The sequence below is a fragment of the Panthera pardus genome, unplaced genomic scaffold (genome assembly GCF_024362965.1).
Source record: "Panthera pardus isolate Hobbes unplaced genomic scaffold, ASM2436296v1 HiC_scaffold_24, whole genome shotgun sequence".
Lineage (NCBI taxonomy): Eukaryota > Metazoa > Chordata > Mammalia > Carnivora > Felidae > Panthera > Panthera pardus.
The window spans coordinates 137,122,495-137,141,094 of NW_026526810.1; the positions used below are offsets into that span (position 1 = coordinate 137,122,495).

General features: G+C 47.3%; 1 protein-coding gene across 9 annotated transcripts in view; it reads left to right on the forward strand.

Annotated features, from left to right (window-relative positions):
- The window catches only part of KLC1 (kinesin light chain 1), a 66,415-nt gene that overhangs the window by 29,418 nt on the left and 18,397 nt on the right, over positions 1-18,600 (forward strand). For all 9 annotated transcript variants that reach the window (XR_008417382.1, XM_019434133.2, XM_019434134.2 and 6 more), the window contains exons 3-12: positions 961-1,191; positions 4,561-4,639; positions 5,125-5,350; positions 7,718-7,805; positions 8,441-8,542; positions 10,554-10,727; positions 10,874-10,973; positions 13,759-13,808; positions 13,888-13,955; positions 15,201-15,309. Coding sequence is in view for 8 of the 9 variants with exons in the window: in XM_019434133.2 (XP_019289678.1) it covers positions 961-1,191; positions 4,561-4,639; positions 5,125-5,350; positions 7,718-7,805; positions 8,441-8,542; positions 10,554-10,727; positions 10,874-10,973; positions 13,759-13,808; positions 13,888-13,955; positions 15,201-15,309 (1,227 nt within the window). In the remaining variant the exon portion in view is untranslated. The remainder of the gene's footprint in view (positions 1-960; positions 1,192-4,560; positions 4,640-5,124; positions 5,351-7,717; positions 7,806-8,440; positions 8,543-10,553; positions 10,728-10,873; positions 10,974-13,758; positions 13,809-13,887; positions 13,956-15,200; positions 15,310-18,600) is intronic.

Consider the following 18,600-nt stretch of genomic DNA (forward strand, 5'->3'; position numbering starts at 1 on the left):
GCTAGGTTACTAAGTCCCACGTCCATGAAGAGGACACTGTTCTATTCCACAGTGACTATCCATACCCTCATTCGAGAGTTTTTCATTCCCACTGTGTGAAAGACTAATTGTGGAGCTTTAACTGTGTTTGCTTATTGTGAATCTGTTATAAGGCAAATTCTGTTGCAAAGTGATAGGAATATGGACTTCCTTTTTAGTTTGGCAAGTACTAGGGTTAAGAACAAAGGAGAAAAAAGCCTTACTTTCTGGAGTTCAGGTTTGAAACTAGGAGGATGGTAGAGGGAAAGGCAGTTGCATGGTCTAAAGACAGAACGGACTGGGGCCGACTTTTCCCAGCTCACTCTGCGCGTACACTTCTAGGAGCTTGCTAATGCCTCAGGCGGGTCTGTCCCTGAAACTAATCAGTGTACCACAGGCAGAGCCCTGGGGCCGTCACCAGATTTTACAGCCTGGACTTAAGCTTATGAATGCAAAGTACATTCTGACAGCCTGGCGAGCTACAAAGATTTCTTCCCTTACCTTGGAACATCAGAGATTTGTCTGCCCGCCCTTCTCTGGCTCCGTCACCAGCCCCTCCCTGAGTGACCCCCGTACACACAGGCCTGCTTGGGCACACGCTCTCAGATGTGGAAAAGGGTCTCTGAGAAATTACGTTGGAGACACTTAGATAGAAAGTAGAAAAGTACCAGTTTTGTCAGAAGAGTTAGCCGTGTGTCCATTGCTAGTCTATTTGAGATGCTGTCAAGCGGCAGAGCAGCGTGGGGTTCCTGTACGTGTTCTGAGCGCACGCCCCTGTGTACGTGAGACCGAGGGTGGGAAGGGAAGTGAGCAGCAGTGGTACTTGTCCGTGTCACAGCACATCCCTGCCCGCGTGAGGAGAGCGGGCACAGTGTGCGCGTGGGCGGGAGGGGGACGTGTGGGCTGGACCCTGCAGTGCTGTCAGCGCTTCTGTCTGTCCAGGTTATGATGGCTTTGTCCAATCACCTGAATGCTGTCGAGTCGGAGAAACAGAAGCTGCGGGCACAGGTTCGTCGCCTGTGCCAGGAGAATCAGTGGCTGCGGGATGAATTGGCCAACACGCAGCAGAAATTACAGAAGAGTGAGCAGTCTGTGGCTCAACTGGAGGAAGAAAAGAAGCATCTGGAATTCATGAATCAGTTAAAAAAATACGATGATGACATCTCTCCATCCGTAAGTGGTTCAGAAGGAATGCAGTATTGACAGTTAACCCTGCTGTAGTTAGTAGGTTCTTTTGGTAAAGCCGTCAGTGTTTTCCGCCCCCGCTTTAGTGGTTGCATGTAGGAAGACCAAAGATTCTAACTTTTGGGACTTAGTCCCTGGGCAAGTCATGGAGGTTCTCCTTGCCATGTGCTTTTCATATATGTGTTTGCAAGTTCTTTTTTTAAGTTTGTTTTTGAGAGCGAGAGAGAGAGAGCACATGCGCGTGAGCGAGGGAGGGACAGAGACAGAGAGAGAAAGAGAGAATGAATGAACGAGTGAATCTGTCCCAAGCAGGATCCAGACTGTCAGTGCAGAGCCCGACGTGGGGCTTGATCTCAGGAACTATGAGATCATGACCTGAGCCGAAATCAAGAGTTGGACACTCAACCGCGTGAGCCCCCTGGGCGCCCCTCATCTCATATGTGTGTTTTAGAACAGTGGTCAGAAACGTAAAGATACTTTGTAAATGTGAGGCACGATGCACAGAGGCACTTGACAAGGTTTGTCCCGGCTGGAGATCTCTTGAACGTTTTAACCCATGGAGTCTGGCTTCCACACCCAGCGCACTGCTGGAGCTCTCTCAGGTCAGCGTGCGTCCCACGCAGTCATTTGTCATCTAGCCTTGTAATCTGTAACTAAGTCTGTGGCCTGTGGTGCTGTGGGTCTTGACTTTCTCTTTGAGACTCTCTTCCCCCTGCTCCCAGGACACCACCTGGGTCTCCTGCTCCTTCACTCATGTTTCCTTCTTGCCTAATTATGCTTGGAATGTTAGGGTTCACCAGGGATTTTGCTTTTCTCCTTTTTTGTTGATTCTCTTTGGTGGTTCATCTCAGTCTTGATTATTTTCCATCCACCATTTATATCTGTTCAGTTAACAACTTTAAAAGAAATTTTGGACTAATTTCATTATTATTTTTTATTATTATTTTTTAAATGTTTATTTTGAGACAGAGTGCACGTGCACAAGCAGGGAGGGAAAGAGAGATAGAAAAACAAAGCAGATGCCAGGCTCCAAGCTGTCAGTGCAGAGTCCAACGTGGGGCTCGAACCCACAAACTGTAAGATCACGACCTGAGCTGAAATCAGATGCCTAACCGACTGAGCCACCCAGCCACCCTGTAGTAATTTTAGATTCACAGAAAAGTTGAAAAGATAGTGAAGAGAATTCCCATATATCCTTTACCATATATCCTTTACTCAGTTTCCCCTAATGTCACATCTCCCGTCACCACGGTGCATGTCTTCATCCACTCTGGCCACTGTGATGGAATACCATAGGCCACGTGACTTACTTCTCCTGCTTCCGAGATCAGGGTGTCAGCAGTCGGGTGCTTGGCGAGGGCCTTTTTCCTGGCTGTGTCCTCACATGGCCTCCCTTCGTGCGTGGGTAGAGGAAGAGAGCGAGAGAGCAGTCTAGTGTCTTTTCCTTTTTCCTCTTCGTGTAAGGAAGGACGCCAGTCCTGTCATGACGTCCCCATCCTCATGACTTCATCTAACCCACGTTGCCTCTGAAAGGCCCCTTCTCCACGCGCCATCATGTTGAAGGTTAGGGCTTTAGTAGAGGATTTGGGTGGGGGCGGGGGCACATCAGTCCACAGCACCCTGTTTTGTTAGGCTTGCCGTATTGCGCCCTTGTGGAGTAACTGAACGTTTTGCTGTAAAAGCAGCACTGCTGTACACTGCTGTTGGAATGAGAATAAATGGAGATGCTGAAGCCAGCCAGCGATTCACCTAGAATACTGGATAGTTTTGGAAGCTTTCATAGAGACTTTGAAAACTTTTTATTTTGAAAAAATATCTAGCTTGGAGAAGTGAGCTAACAGTGAGCTAACTCTGCCTCTCAGCATCTACACAAACGACCGTTTCTTGTGAACTGTGTTCGAATAAGTGGCATACCTCATGCCACATTCCTCTGCTGCTGGGCCTATCCCCCTGGCATGAGGACAGACTCCTGTGGAATCCAGGGCCAGGTCAAGTCAGGCAGTTTGACACAGGCACAGTCGTCACCTGCTCTTCACTTTGTCCTGATTGTCTTGGCAGAGCCCTTCGTAGCACTGTTTCACCATGGCAGCGTCTGGTTCACTTAGTCGTCATTCATCTGAAACTGGTCTTTTTTTTTTTTTAAATGTTTATTTATCTTAAGAGAGAGAGACAGAGTGGTGCGTGAGCGGGGAAGGGGCAGAGAGAGAGAATCCCCAAGCAGGCTCCTTGCTGTCAGTGCGGAGCCTGACGTGGAGCTCAATCCCATGAATTCTGGGATCCTGACCTGAGCCAAAATCTAGAGCTGGACGCTCAACCGACTGAGTCGCCCAGATGCCCCTGTAACAGGTCCTTTTCAAAAGAAGCAAAAAAACCCACCTTTCTTCGCTTTTCATAACATAGATATCTTTGAAGAGTATAGGCCAGTTGCTTCATAGATTGTTCCGCAGTGTGGGTTTGTGTGATGTTTCTCTGTGAGTGTATTTAGACGATGCATCCCAGACAGGAATCTTATCTAGGTGACTTCTGTGTACTTCTTAGATTAACCCGTCCAGATGCGAGTGATGTGACCTGCCCCCGGGGTGATGCTGATTTCTCACTTGGTCGAGCTGTCGTCTGTTCTGTCCATTGTGTAGCCCTGGTTTTGACCCCTGCACTAATCTGTGGGGACACTTGAGTCACAGACTCAAAGCTGGCAGGTTTCAAACTGCTCTTAGGGATCTTGTGGTGGAGGCAGTGAGCAGGGAGGAGAGATCTAGCCTCCAGGTCTGTGGCATTCAGAGATGGGCTGTTTTGGTCTGTTTTTACATACTTGGTTTCCAAGTAAAATTTATTTCAAGTAAGAGTTTCCCCTTCTCTATTTGAATTGCTTCAGAATGCAGTGAAGAATCTAAGGCAGCCTTTTGCCCCCCTCACCCCCCGCCCACCTTCCTTTAATGTTTGAGTTCTAGTCCTGCGTGCTTTTTATTACTCTTTGCTAAATTGATGGATAAGCCAAATTGTGGATAATCCTGTATTTTATTTTGTTTATTTTTTGTTGAATCGTATTTATTCTCAGAAATGTCTAGTGTCTAAAACATAACTTTATAAGGTTATACATGTGAAATCTCCATGATGACAGTACATTTTATAGAACAAATATAAAATGTTTTTGCAACTTAACACAGCCCTCTGTTGTGTTTAGTCTTCCGATTTATTATCCACCATCTTTTCTAGGTTTTCCAAGAATGCACTATATTTGATTTTAAAACAGATGATCTTTTCTAAGATTTTTTGTTAAAATGAAATTTACACTAATGATTTCCAGTACAGGATTTATAGCACTCGTAAAACTAAAGTTGTCCTGGGTTGATTTTATAGGAGGACAAAGACACTGATTCCACCAAAGAACCTCTGGATGACCTTTTCCCAAATGATGACGACGAACCCGGCCAAGGAAGTAAGTTGGCGAAGGGGAGCGGTTAAGTGGCAGCCTAGAAACGGAAGGTGGTTTGTCCCGTTGTGATGTCATTGCCACAATCAGTGGGCATCTTCGCGCCGGTGGCCTGCCTCACGGGAGCGGCCCTCTGTGCACTTGGATGGCGTTATGTTTCCCAAAAGAACTTCAGAGAGTTTCTTGGCGGGATACAGTAGTACGTTAGACCAGCCCCTGCGAGATAGGGTCGTGCATAGACGGTTCAGACGTGAAGTGTGGACTCTTACGGGGTTGGAAAGGCAGAATTAGTTTGGTGCCGAGGGCAGTCTGCCTGCTCTGTTGGGGGCATCACACCACCCCTGACAAGTTACTGATGTTACGCAGCCTGCCTGGGGAGTGCTGCGTGGGTGTCCGTAGCGTGGGGCCCGAGCGCCACCCTGGACCAAAGCTAGAGAAGAAAGGTGTAATTCAGTGCTGTCGTCCTCTCAAGCGAAACTCTGTCTGTGCAGTCCAGCAGCAGCACAGCAGTGCGGCGGCCGCGGCGCAGCAGGGCGGCTACGAGATCCCGGCGCGCCTGCGCACTCTGCACAACCTGGTCATCCAGTACGCCTCCCAGGGGCGCTACGAGGTGGCCGTGCCGCTCTGCAAGCAGGCCCTGGAGGACCTGGAGAAGACTTCCGGCCACGACCACCCAGACGTGGCTACCATGCTGAACATCCTGGCCTTGGTGTACAGGCTAGTAGTTCTCATTTTCTCCTCTGGTCTTTTCCCGGAGGCCGTGTTTTTAATGAACTTGCCCGTAAGCTGCTTCACCAGCTTTATTGTTCGCTTCTCCTCAGACAGCCAGGGGGTTAAATTCAAAATACTCAGCGAGCTCTGTGGCGAGGCTGTCACCCTGTGGAACAGATGCTGCCCAAAACGACCTAGGTCAGCCTTTCTAGAATAGCCCACATGCACCCTTCACTCTGGCCAAAGTCAACTCTTGATTTTTTCCAGCAGGCTCTGTACCAGGTTTCTTTTCTCCAGAACAGCCTTCCCACCTGTCTGTCAGCTCTCTCTCTTTTCTGAGTCTCGGATCCCACTCTCCCTTTGCCCCTGTTGTGTCGCCAGAGCCCTTAACCGCTGCCTTTCTTCTGGCGCCTGTGCACTGTGCTCGGCATCGGGGCTGTCTGCGCTTTGTTCTCTCTTCTCCCAGAGTCGTGTCCCATAAAGGTGGGGACCAGCCTGTGTCTGTGTCCCTGTCTCTCCCGTCACTCCAGCACGCTTCCTCCCTTAGGAGCCCCTGGCGAACACTTTGAAGGGAATTGAGGAATTAGCCCTTATGGCCCAGGGAATGACATGTTGGAGCCCTTTGTGCGTGTCTCTTAGCTGACCTAGCCTGAACTAGATCAGAGACGGGTGAGTGGGGACCTGAGGAGGGGGAAGTTACTGCTCACACAGTAGGAGTGGTTTGCTGTGGCCCTTCCAGTTTTGTGGGTTGCAAATAAAGGGTTTGTGTTTCTTCATTGTCCCCATTCAACGTGTTTCATACACACAAGTATAGGTAGGATTTTAGGCTGGTTCCTGTGAGGCCCTAAAGAGGAATATGTAATTCCTGTCCTCAAGGAGAAGCCAGAATACTGAATTTACTTTTTTATTAAAAAAATTTTTTTTAGTGTTTATTATTGAGAAACAGAGAGAGACAGAGCATGAGCGTGGGAGGGGCAGAGAGAAGGGGAGACACAGAATCCGAAGCAGGCTCCAGGCTCTGAGCTGTCAGCACAGAGCCCCATGTGGGGCTCAAACTCACGGACCATGAGATCATGACCTGAGCTGAAGTTGGACGCTTAACCGACTGAGCCACCCAGGCGCTCCCAGAACACTGAATTTAAAGCCAGGACAACTCCGTTTGTATCTCTGCTAAATGGCCCCAAGACCGAAGATGTTGTCCGGAGCCTTTAACTTTTCTGAGTCTCGGTTTTCTTCCTGGTTTTCTTTCCTGGTGTGCTGGTTCAAAGAGTGCTGGCTGGGTTTCTCATGTGTTCGAGCTGAGGCTGCTTGTCCTTGGTTTGGGGCCACGCCTGAGAACCAGTGTGGTTGCTCTTCGTGTGACTTCACTTTGGCCAATTGGTTTATAGTCCCTGACATGTTATGGCACAGTTTAGAAGGGTGCTCAGTATACCTTGTCTCGTTTAGTTGTTGTTGTTACTAATTACAAGTTTCTAGCAGGTTTTAAAATTGTCATACTTGCTGATTTTCACAAGAAGTTTGAGCCAGTTCATAATGTGTAGTAGGATAATTGGAGGAAAAAATCTCAAAACACTTGGCCAGAATTAGTGTGCTTCAGAGGTTCCATAGGCCTTCTGAACCCTTCCCATGTTTTGTAGGACAGGCTGGATTCTGTAGGGCGAAGCCTTGCTGGGCAGCTCATACTCAGTTAAGAAACATGTGTGCTAGCTTTTGTATCACATTGTCAGTACATAAACCAAGGTGGGCAGAGGCTGGGTCTGGTCTGATGGTGTTTCTGTCTTACCACAGTCAAAAAAATATCCTCATTCCTCTTACTACAAGCAAATGGTGGCAAGTTGCATACCAGATTAAGACACTATAATGTGCCATATTTATTTTTAACTAGCTTTTTCATTATACACATAGCATATCATTACCTTCCAAAGCAACTCTGTGAGTTAGGTCATACACTTCCTTTCTAGATGGGCTGATTGGGACTGTGGGAGGCTTCTTCGTGTCCCAAAGCCTTGTAGCCGGTAACTGGCAGAGCCTGGGCTCAGATGCTGGCATCAGTTCTATCTGTTAGAAGGTGAAGCTGTGCCCACTTTCTGGGCTGGCTCACTTGTTCTGTGTGGGGCAGCTCGCCTTGTGGGGGCGGCATTGTCCTGGTGATCTAGAGGGGAGGGCAAGCTTCAGAAACTAATCAGGCCTGGATTCCAGTTCACATTTATTGGGGGAAGCTTTTTCTTGTACACTAGAGGTGTTTTTATTAGTTTTAATTGTTGATTTATTTTTTAAATAGTTGAAGCTTTTATTTCTGTAGTTTCAAAATTACATTTTAAAAAGATGGAGTAAGCTATATCCAAAACACTTACTGTATGTCTTTCAATTTAGAGACCAGAATAAATACAAAGATGCCGCAAATCTACTGAACGATGCCTTGGCCATCCGTGAAAAAACTTTGGGCAAAGATCATCCCGCGGTTTGTATATCTGGTTCTTTCATTCTTTTTACATTTTATTTTCCCTATTTTTTTTTTACCCAACTCATTTTAATATTAAACTCAACAGGGAAGGTTTAAGAGCTGCCTTTTCACTAGATGGCACAGGTAGGTGTCTTGACTTATTTGATAGCAGTGACAAACTTCAGTCCTGGGGACTCTGATATTTAGCATGTGCTGGTGCACACTCGTTCATCATCACCATCTCAAATGGATCACGTACTGTATTTTTTTTTTTTTTGTCTTAAATCAAATTGCATGTACTTCTGTAATTTTTTTTTCTGAAGAATTTATGTTATCTTCTTCTTAAAATCTGGTCAGATTTGCAAACAGATCTGTGTTTGCGTTGGTTGGGTTGGCTTTGTGGCTTCCAGTGAAATTAAAAAAAAAAAAATCAAGATCATGTCGCTGATGTTGATTGTTGAATTTTTGTATCCTGCACTTTACTTCGTAGAATCTGTATATAATGAATTGCTCTTTTGCTTTTAACCGAAGTCCTATTTCTTCCTTCACTGAAGAGCACTTCACTGTGCACACTGAGCACCGACGGATGTGTGAGCTCTGAGTCCTGTCCGTCAGTCCCGTACCGCTCCTTGACGTTCCTTTTGTGTTGGTAGGTGGCAGCCACTCTGAATAACCTCGCAGTGCTGTACGGCAAGAGAGGGAAGTACAAAGAGGCCGAGCCGCTGTGTAAAAGAGCCCTGGAGATCAGAGAAAAGGTGCGGCCAGAGGAGTGGTGCTTATTGTCTTGAGATGTGGTGTTTTGTGTCTTCTAAGTATTTCAGGTTTTAAGTTTTGAGAGATGACCCCTGTGGTATGCGGTGACTGACCATTTCCTGAAAATAACTCATTGGATAAGGTATGAGGTGGACAGCCTGCAAAACACAGCCGATTGGCCCATTCACAGCATTCACACCGGTGTTTAAGAGGGGTGGGGGTGTCCGTGTCTGCCCGCCCTGCCTGATGTGGCCTGGGAATGCCTGCAGAAGGAGGAACTTCTGAGCACTGGCCGTGGGAGGCCTGAGGGCACATCATTTCACAATGGGGCATGTACCTGTCGAGAAGAAACACATTGAAATTTAAAAATAAAGTCACCAAATACGCTTGTAAAGCTTAAAAAATGAAGTTATTTTGAGAACTAAAGTGTAACTCAGAACTGTAGATGACGTCAGTGTCATGGATGTTAATTACGCCAGGAGCTACAGTTTATGGTAATTAGGTATTGGAAAAAATGTAGCTTGTCAATTCCAGCAGTAGGGAGGCTCAGGTGTCCGGTCCATTCCGTGAATGACCAAGGGTAGTACTTTAACTTGGTATTTTTTGTGATTATTTACCCGCGATACTGCAAGGTCACTTAACTTTCAGCCATATGACAAGAGGAAGTAAAAAAGGGCTCATCATCAAATTATGCAGGAGAACTTCTTTTCTGCTGCCGTCTACATGATATTTATGAAATAAAATGGTCAGATTTTGAGTAGACTAGGGTTAAAGTCAAGGAGAACCCATAAGTATCAAATTAAGGATTATGAACTCTATACGGTGATCTACCAGATTCATTTGTACATAGTGGCTTTCATTTACTCATTTAGCAATGCGTGTTGAGTTCTTGGGGGCCCCTGCTTGGTTAGAGCTGGTGAATTACAAATCAGAGAGAATGCTCCTTCCCAGGGGGCACAGGATGTAGTTGGCTTCCAGGATAGAATTCCAGGAGTGTGCAGAGAGCATGGGCCCCCCAAAGTCCCAGGAGGGGGCCGGGGTGCACCGGGGATGGCTTCCCATAAGTGGTCAGTGTTTGTACTGAGTCTTAAACAGGGTTCACAGGCAGGGAGAGCAAGGGAGTGCAGAGAGGGAGGGAGGGGCAGCATGCCTTCTTGGGGAGGCACCAAGTTGAGAGAACGAATCCCTTGCCCAAGGTACTGAAGAAATGGTTTAGCATTTATTCATCCGTGTGTCCATACCTCTGTGGATGTGGACATTTACACTGGCGAAGGAGATGTAACACTGGCACTCCTGGTTGTAATGGGCAGCGGACTACATACATAAATGAGATAGTTTCGGTTAGTGATTCTTGCAAAGGAAGAAACCAGGATGCTTGTGAGTTACCAGGGTGAGGGCGGGCCGGGGCTCCCTTCAGTCAGATGTAGGGAAGTGTGCCCTATGAGGGTTCTGCAGAGACCTGAGGGTTGATTAGTCAGTGGGTGGTGTGGTTGGGGGGACTGAGAGAAGGACGTCAGACATCTGGGATGAGAGTTCGGAGAGCCCTGAAGGGGGACTTTGCCGTGTGAGGGGAAGTGGTTTGGGGCGACTGCAGAGGCTTAGTGCGAGTGGAAGAGTTGGAAATTCCCTTTGAAGGCTGTACACATCGGGATGAGTCTTGTGCAACAGCTGGAGTCAGAAAGGGCCCTTCCACACCTTGGCATTTATGCCAGCACAGCCTTTATAGAACAGTGTCCTCATCTTTAGACCGTGCATGATCCACCACTGCCAGCTACTGTGTGGGCTTATTCTAAGAATTGAAGTTTAAAGCATGTACGGTTCCTTCTCACCCCCAAGAATAAGAGTTCTGGTGAAGTTATTTTTATTATTACAGGGCACGGGGAGGCATGGCATTAAGCCTAGAGGTTAGGCACAGTCCCGTTTCTGTTTAGAAGGATCTTTCTCGTAGGTGGAGAATGGATTGGATGGGAGTGAAACAAATCAGTGTTTCTAATACACTCTATTTTGTTCCAGGTTTTGGGAAAGGATCACCCCGATGTTGCTAAGCAGTTGAATAACTTGGCCTTACTGTGCCAGAATCAGGGCAAATACGAAGAAGTAGAATATTATTATCAAAGAGCCCTTGAGATCTACCAAACAAAACTGGGGCCTGATGACCCCAATGTGGCCAAAACGAAAAATAACCTGGTATGTTGATAGAGGCACACTCTGTAGATAGAGCCAGAATTGCTTTTCTTTGAACTTTTGAAGTTTGTTTTGTAATTTAGCCTGTAGGTAAGAGTGTATATTTCATTTATATGTGAAGATTACTGAGTACTTTATTTTCTTTTAAGGCTTCCTGCTATCTGAAGCAAGGAAAATTCAAGCAAGCAGAAACACTGTACAAAGAGATTCTCACTCGTGCACACGAAAGGGAGTTCGGTTCTGTGGATGGTAAGAACTACACTACTGCTTCTGAGCGTATACAGTTGTAGAATGCATTAAGAGCGATTTCCTGCTGGAACTTGGTAATACCCAAATCATCCTAGTATTTTCAAGAGACAATGTAATTTGAATTTGAATTTTTTTTTTTTTCAACGTTTTTTATTTATTTTTGGGACAGAGAGAGACAGAGCATGAACAGGGGAGGGGCAGAGAGAGAGGGAGACACAGAATCGGAAACAGGCTCCAGGCTCCGAGCCATCAGCCCAGAGCCTGACGCGGGGCTCGAACTCACAGACCGCGAGATCGTGACCTGGCTGAAGTCGGACGCTTAACCGACTGCGCCACCCAGGCGCCCCGTAATTTGAATTTTAGAAATGATTTTGCAGATAGTGCTTAGAGGAGAGGACATGGCACAGTGTGAGTAGTCCTAGGCTCATTCGCTCACCTACCAGCCAGTGAGCGTTGGAGAACACCCGCGTACTTGCTCTGGTGTCACCGGTTACTCCAGTTACCCCAGGGTGTCGTGCCTCTTGTAGTGAGGGGTGACGGGCCACCCACCCCACATCTTGCCTCACTGCCCTCTCCAGAGTCCAGCCTTGCTTCATGCACAGTTCAGAGCATTAACTCCAGAAAGTCTCTCTGGAGACATCAATGGTTCTGGGATTGTCCTGTCATCCTGGTTCTCAAAGTGCCAGCAGGGATCAGTAGCATCAGCACCACTTGTGACCTGTCAGACAGAAGTGCAAGTTGTCAACTCCATCCCAGGCCCACTGGATTATTAGACTGCCTTAAAGAGCCAAGGCCTGTCTCCATATTCCTTAAAGTATCATAGGTACTTAATACACAGTTTTGGAACAAATATTTTGTAGGATTTAAATTGCTCAATAAAACAGTATTTGTATGTTACATAAGGGACACCCCCCCCCCCCCCCCACACACACACACATCAGGTGTTACATAAAGCATTTGGAATGAGGACAGTTGTTACTGGTGTGCAGGAAACCTCAGAATGCGTAGGGAAAGAGGTTTTGGTTAATAAGTGTTTTCTTTATCCTTTGTTCTTTATGTTTTTTTATTTATTTAGAGAGAGAACGAGTCGGGGAGGGGCGGGGGGGGAGGGAATCAGAGGATCTGAAGCAGGCTCTGTGCCGACAGCAGAGACCTCAATGCAGGGCTTGAACTCATGAACCATGAGATGGTGACCTGAGCCAAAGTTGGATGCTGAACTAACTGAGCCACCCAGGCACCCCAGTAAATATTTTCTTTTATAGAGAGTTCCTAGAAACCACTCTTGAAAGATCTTTGAAGTGTAGTAATATTATTTTCCTCCCGTTAGTAAGTGGAGCGGTAAATCTCTTTTTCTCTGAGAATCTAGGAATGCCCCAGGCTCACCATTCCGAGCGTGGATTGTGTTTCAGTTGACACAGGACGGGACAGCAAGTGTCTCCCCAGAGTCGTACAGTTCACAGGGGCTTCCATATCCTCGCCTAACTGCAGAGGCTGTCTGGACTTTGTAGTGATTTCAGGTCCTTTCCTTAATGCTGCTTTTGCAAAATTCTGTTCTTGGGGAATATTTGTTTCCTTATGACTTGCTAGCTTCATTTTGCTAAAAACCGTAGTATAAAGTCCACAGTTAATTGGGTTCCAGTTAAAAAGGCAGTGTTCCTGTATTTGGATTTGCCTTCCATGCACATGTTAAAGCGTAGGACAGAAGGCATTTCTTTTTGGGCAAGATATGTGTGTCCTGTGGCCATCGATGTGTGACCTCCAGTCTCCCAGGGCCCTTGCTGCTCACGGTGCACATACTGACATGTGCGACCTGTTGTGTTGTCTGGGAGTCGTGCTCTATTAGCTGGTGTGTAGTTGGCTATTCCAGCAACAGAATAGTTCGGAATAGTTCAGTTAGATACGGCTAACCCTGCACCCACAGTGCAGCCTCACATACTGTTCACTTTGTCAAGACCAGTATTTAAAATAGGCTTTAGTGTCCTGTGACGTGCCAGGTAACAATCATAGTTCTGTCAGGCAGTCTCGGTGTGTGATCTCGTTTCATTTTCTGAACATTCCTGTGAACTGGATCCAACCTTAATCCATTTTAGGAGTGAGGACACTGTAGACTAAGTGACTTCGCCCAGGTTAGGTGGTTAGTGAGCGGGTGACCTGGTGTGAGCATAGGTTTCTTCCTCGGGAGCCTGAAACCGGTCCTTGAAAGGTTCCTGCGTGCAGACACGGAAGGTGAAGGTCACCCATGATTTCAAGTGTTTTCCTTCTTTCTGTGCCGATTGATTTACACGATTAAAACCATGCTTTACATATAATCACAAATACTGCTTATTTTTCTTCAGACTTGTACCCTAAACATTTTTCATGTCATAAAAATATTCTCATAAGTGTCACTTTTCAGACTGCTTCCCCTCCGTGGTGTGGTGTGGACACGCCGGTTGTCTAGAAGCGCTGGATGGAGTGGCGTGGTATAGGTTCCGGAAGGTTAAGACCGTAAGGGAGTATCTCGCATCTTTTGCCAGGTTCTCTCCAAGCACCTTATTCCTTTTTCTTGGACTTTTGTTTAGTGCTAGCTTTGTCAAATTCTGAATACTCCCCAGTGTTACGTGAAGATTCTAGCACTAAAGTTTCGTTGTAGGAGCCTCAGCATTCGTCAGGTTCGGTAGACAGCCGCCAACCTCTGCAGTTACGTCTGATTCTGCAGTTTCTACGGTCACTGAAACCTGACAGCCTCCCCTCAGTGGGCTCTCCCGTGCTTCGATTTCATAGTATGTTATGTTTTCTCCCCTAGATGAAAATAAACCCATTTGGATGCACGCTGAAGAAAGAGAAGAATGCAAAGTAAGAACACGACGTTTTGAGAGATTTTCTGAATTGAATACGTTGCTTTAAAAATAATTACTCATTTGTTATAATTTAGGGAAAGCAAAAGGATGGGACATCTTTTGGAGAATATGGCGGCTGGTACAAAGCCTGCAAAGTTGATAGGTATGTCTTTTTACCTAGAGAAATACAATTACTTGGAAGGTGCTGGTGCTTTAAGGGCAGCTTGTAAATGACCGAACACGTAAAGTTCCGTAAGATGGTGTGCCTGCACAGTCCCCTGTTGTTTCAAATTCCCGTCCAAAAACCTGTAATTTTGTGTTTTAAATGTTCATTTATTTAGAGAGACGGGGAGAGAGTGCTAGAGCATGTGCCTTGGGACGGGGGCAGAGAGAGAAAGAAAGAATCCAAAGCAGGCTCCATGCTGTCAGCATGATGTCAGCCTGATGTGTGGCTTGAACTCACGAACCATGAGATCAGTGACCTGAGCCAAAATCAAGCATGGGATGCGTAATCTACGCAGCCCTTCAGGCCCTGTTTCTTTGTTTCTGTACCTTAAGCGCCTATTTTTAATAAGAAAGAAGCCTCTTGAAGTACTTACATATGCTAAAAGGAACTAGGTTTATTTCAAGTTTCTTAGTAAGACTGTGGTTATGGGCAGAGACACACTCTTCTTCACACACGTCGCACTCTTTCTGGCTCCTGTGTGCTCATTCCGTCTCCCTCTATGTGGAGAGGAGGGAGACCGTGAGCAGCAACATTAGGAATACCGTGTCCTTGGGGCGCCTGGGTGGCTCAGTCGGTTAAGCGTCCGACTTCAGCTCAGGTCACGATCTCGCGGTCCGTGAGTTCGAGCCCCGCGTCGGGCTCTGGGTTGATGGCTCAGAGCCTGGAGCCTGCTTCCGATTCTGTGTCTCCCTCTCTCTCTGCCCCTCCCCCGTTCATGCTCTGTCTCTGTCTCAAAAATAAATACACGTTAAAAAAAAAAAAAATTTAAGGAATACCATGTCCTCTTTACTGCCCAGCGCAGAATAATCTCAGCCCCCAGGGGAGGCATGATGGCTACTAGCCACACCCAGCGCAGCTGTTTCTGTTGCCAGAGGGCCTGGGGGCAGCCACAGCCTGGAAAGCACACGGGCGTGTCCCAGCGGCCACAGGGCTCAGTGCAGCGTGCCCTGGCCCCTCAGAGAGTCTACGGTAAGGGTCGGGGTCGCCTCACTGCCTCACACAGCACTGGTAGGCAGGGGATCCTTGGGATAGAAGAACTATTTTAGAATTTTGCTGCTTAAGAAAATACCGTAGAAACTTAAGTGTTTCTCACGAACGTGTCTTTTAGTCCTTTAGATTATGTGTTGTTGACAGTTCTGAAACTTGTATTTAATACTCTGTGTATCCTGGGCTTTCCTACAGTCCGACTGTTACAACTACTTTGAAAAACCTCGGGGCACTTTATAGACGACAAGGCAAATTTGAAGCTGCGGAAACATTGGAAGAAGCAGCCATGAGGTCCCGTAAACAGGTCAGTGACATGCCTTCTATTTTTAACTCGCCTGTTAGAGGTGTTTTTTTGTTTTGTAATTAAAAAAACTTTTTTTTTTCATGTTTATTTTTTAAGAATGAGAGAGACAGAGCGTGAGTGTTTTTAATATTTATTTTTGAGAGAAAGAAACAGTGTGGGGGGGGGAGGGGCAGAGAGAGAGGGAGACAACAGAATCCGAAGCAGGCTCCAGGCTCTAAGCTGTCAGCACAGAGCCTGATGTGGGGCTTGAACCCAAGAACTGTGAGATCATGACCTGAGCCAAAGTCAGACACTTAACTGACTGAGCCACTCAGGTGCCCCAAGATATTTTTTAAAGTTTATTTATGTATTTATTTTGAGAGAGCGCGAGCGCGCATGAGAGGGGAGGGGCCGAGAGAGAGGGGGACAGAGAATACCAAGCAGGCTCCATGCTGTCAGCACAGAGCCTGATGTGGGGCTTGAACCCAAGAACTGTGAGATTATGACCTGAGCCGAAGTCGGATGCTTAACCAACTGAGCCACCCTAGGCGCCCCTCACCGCTTAGAGCTTTAATTGAATGGGTTGAATGAGTCTTTTTTTTTTTTTTTTTTTTTTTTAATATTTATTTATTTTTGAGAGGAAGAAACAGAGTGTGAGTGAGTGAGAGAGGGGCAGAGAGAAGGAGACACACAATCGGAAGCAGGCTTCAGGCTCTGAGCCGTCAGCACAGAGCCCGACGCAGGGCTTGAACTCATGAGCAGTGAGATCACGACCTGAGCTGAAGTCGGACACTCAACCGCCTGAGCCACCCAGACGCCCCGAATGAGTCTTTTTTAATATGACTTATCAAAAGCTTGACTTAGAAAATATTTAATATTTTAGTTTGTACAAACAAAACTATATTATTTAAAAGGTCGTAACTATAGGGACGCCTGGGTGGCTCAGTGGGTTAAGTCCCTGAACTCGAACCAGGCGTTGGTCTCAGGATCTGGAGTTGAAGTCCCACGTTGGGCTCCGTGCTGGGTGTGAAGCCTACTTAAAAAAAAAAAACAGACCATAACCATGACACCGAAAGCACAAGCAGCAAACGAAAACCTCGATCGGTTAGATTCACCAGAATTAGAAACGTGTGTGCACTCAAGGACGCTGTTCAGATAACGAAGATACCCATAGAATGGGTGGAAGTGTTTGCACATCGCATCTGATGATGCTCTAGTGTCCAGAATGTATAGAGACAGGAGGATTTCCTAGTTAAAGAATGAGCAGAGGAGGAGGAGCTGAGCAGACATTTCTCCAGAGATGGTGCACAGATGCCCACGGTCGCGGGCGGGTGAAGTGCTCCCCATCGTCAGCCACCACCCTGCTTCACCCCCATGGGGACGGCTCAAGTGCGACACAGAATGTAACAGGTGTCGAGGGAAAGATGTAGAAGTTGGAGCCCCCATGTGCTTCTGGTGGGGACGTGAGGCGGCGCAGCTACCACGGACAGCAGCGTGGTGGCTTCGCAAGAAGGTGAACATGGGATCATCGGAGCGTTTCCTTCATCTACTGAGGCGTTTAGTCATGTGAAATACGGTGTGAGGAGATGGAGGGAGGGGTGCCCTTCGTGCCCTTTAATGAGCAGCTTTCAGAGTAATGAGTAAGGGTGTTAACCCTGTGTGTGTATGTGTTTTTGTGTTACCTTGTGTGCACACGTGAGCATGTGTATGTGTGTCTGTAAATATATAAAAACGTATGTGGAGATGGCACGTTTGGTTTTGTCTTCTATCTCTTCAGGACTGGAGACGCAGGTGTGAGTTTTTCCCTCCACCCCCCGCCTCTTTTTTAAGTTTATTTTATTTTTGAGAGAGAGACAGGGAGAGAGAGCCTCAAGCAGGCTCCGCACTGTCAGCACAGAGCCCAGTGTGGGGCTCAGACTCACAAACCATGAGATCATGACCTGAGTGGAAAGAAAGAGTTGGCCGCTAACCACCTGAGCCACCCGGTCACCCCAAGTTTTTCCCTCTTGAATGGTACATATGGAGGCGATTATGTGCTTGCTGGTTTATTGCCGCTTTTTGTCTGGGGTTAAAGTGACCCGTGTATACCTTAGAATTCTTTTTCTGAACAAAATCTGTGCGGACTGAGGAGAGAAAACCCAGGCAGAGTTGGTAGCAATGATGTGTCCCAGCCTGTGCCCCTGGAGGAGCCCCTTTCTTAAGTCTGGCCATACTTCCTGGGTCTTCTGACTCTGGAAGGCTGCTTGGGAGCTGGGCATGCACAGGGGAGAGCGCCTGGAGGCATTGGGAGGCCTGGTGGGGGTCTGGCTGTGTGGGGCTGCATGGCATTCGGGCACAGTGTCCACGTTTGCCACCCCTGGGGATGGAAGGTGGCTTCCACCGCCTTGATGCTCATCCCAGCTCTAGACTTCTATGACCTGTCATCAGGATTAGTGCCAACAATCCAGGCTTTGTTTTAAAGTACCAGGATGATGTTTATCAACGAGCGGAGTCTGGGGATCAGGAGTTGTAGAAGCTTAAAGAAGGGGATTGTCAGTGCTTTACCGAGAAAGGTCTCCTCCTGCCTGGTGAGGGGGCACGTCCGCTTTACCGTAAAGTCACATTAGTACATCATCTGTCTGAGATTTGTACCTTTTTTTTTTTTTTTTTAAATTTTTTTTTCAACGTTTTTTATTTATTTTTGGGACAGAGAGAGACAGAGCATGAACGGGGGAGGGGCAGAGAGAGAGGGAGACACAGAATCGGAAACAGGCTCCAGGCTCCGAGCCATCAGCCCAGAGCCTGACGCGGGGCTCGAACTCACAGACCGCGAGATCGTGACCTGGCTGAAGTCGGACGCTTAACCGACTGCGCCACCCAGGCGCCCCTGAGATTTGTACCTTTTGAGAAAGACCCTATGGGAGTCAGCGCAGTATTTGCACGAGTTGTTGGGGTTGAAATCCCATTTAGAGTATAGATCGTTAGAACTGAAACGCACCCGGAGAACAGTCTGTGCTGTGGGAGGCCGTCCCTGCCGCAGTGAAGTGAAGTGAGCTTCCTGCTGCCCTCTCGCCCTGACACTGGGGCCGTCTGGGCGTTGTCCCGGCAATGTCTGATGAGACTTTGCAGACGGAGAAGTTGAGAGGGTTCCGCACTCGTGTACCTGCCTCCTAGGTTCTGTCTTGAACGTGTCCTTGCTCTTCGGCACATCTGTCCCAACTGCCCATCCACAGGTCCTTTCTTGGGGAGGGCGTTTCAGGTTTGTATGTGTCAGTTCATTTCCTTGTAAATACTTGAAGTGTGCAGTTTGCTTGCTGGAGCCCAATGTTTGTT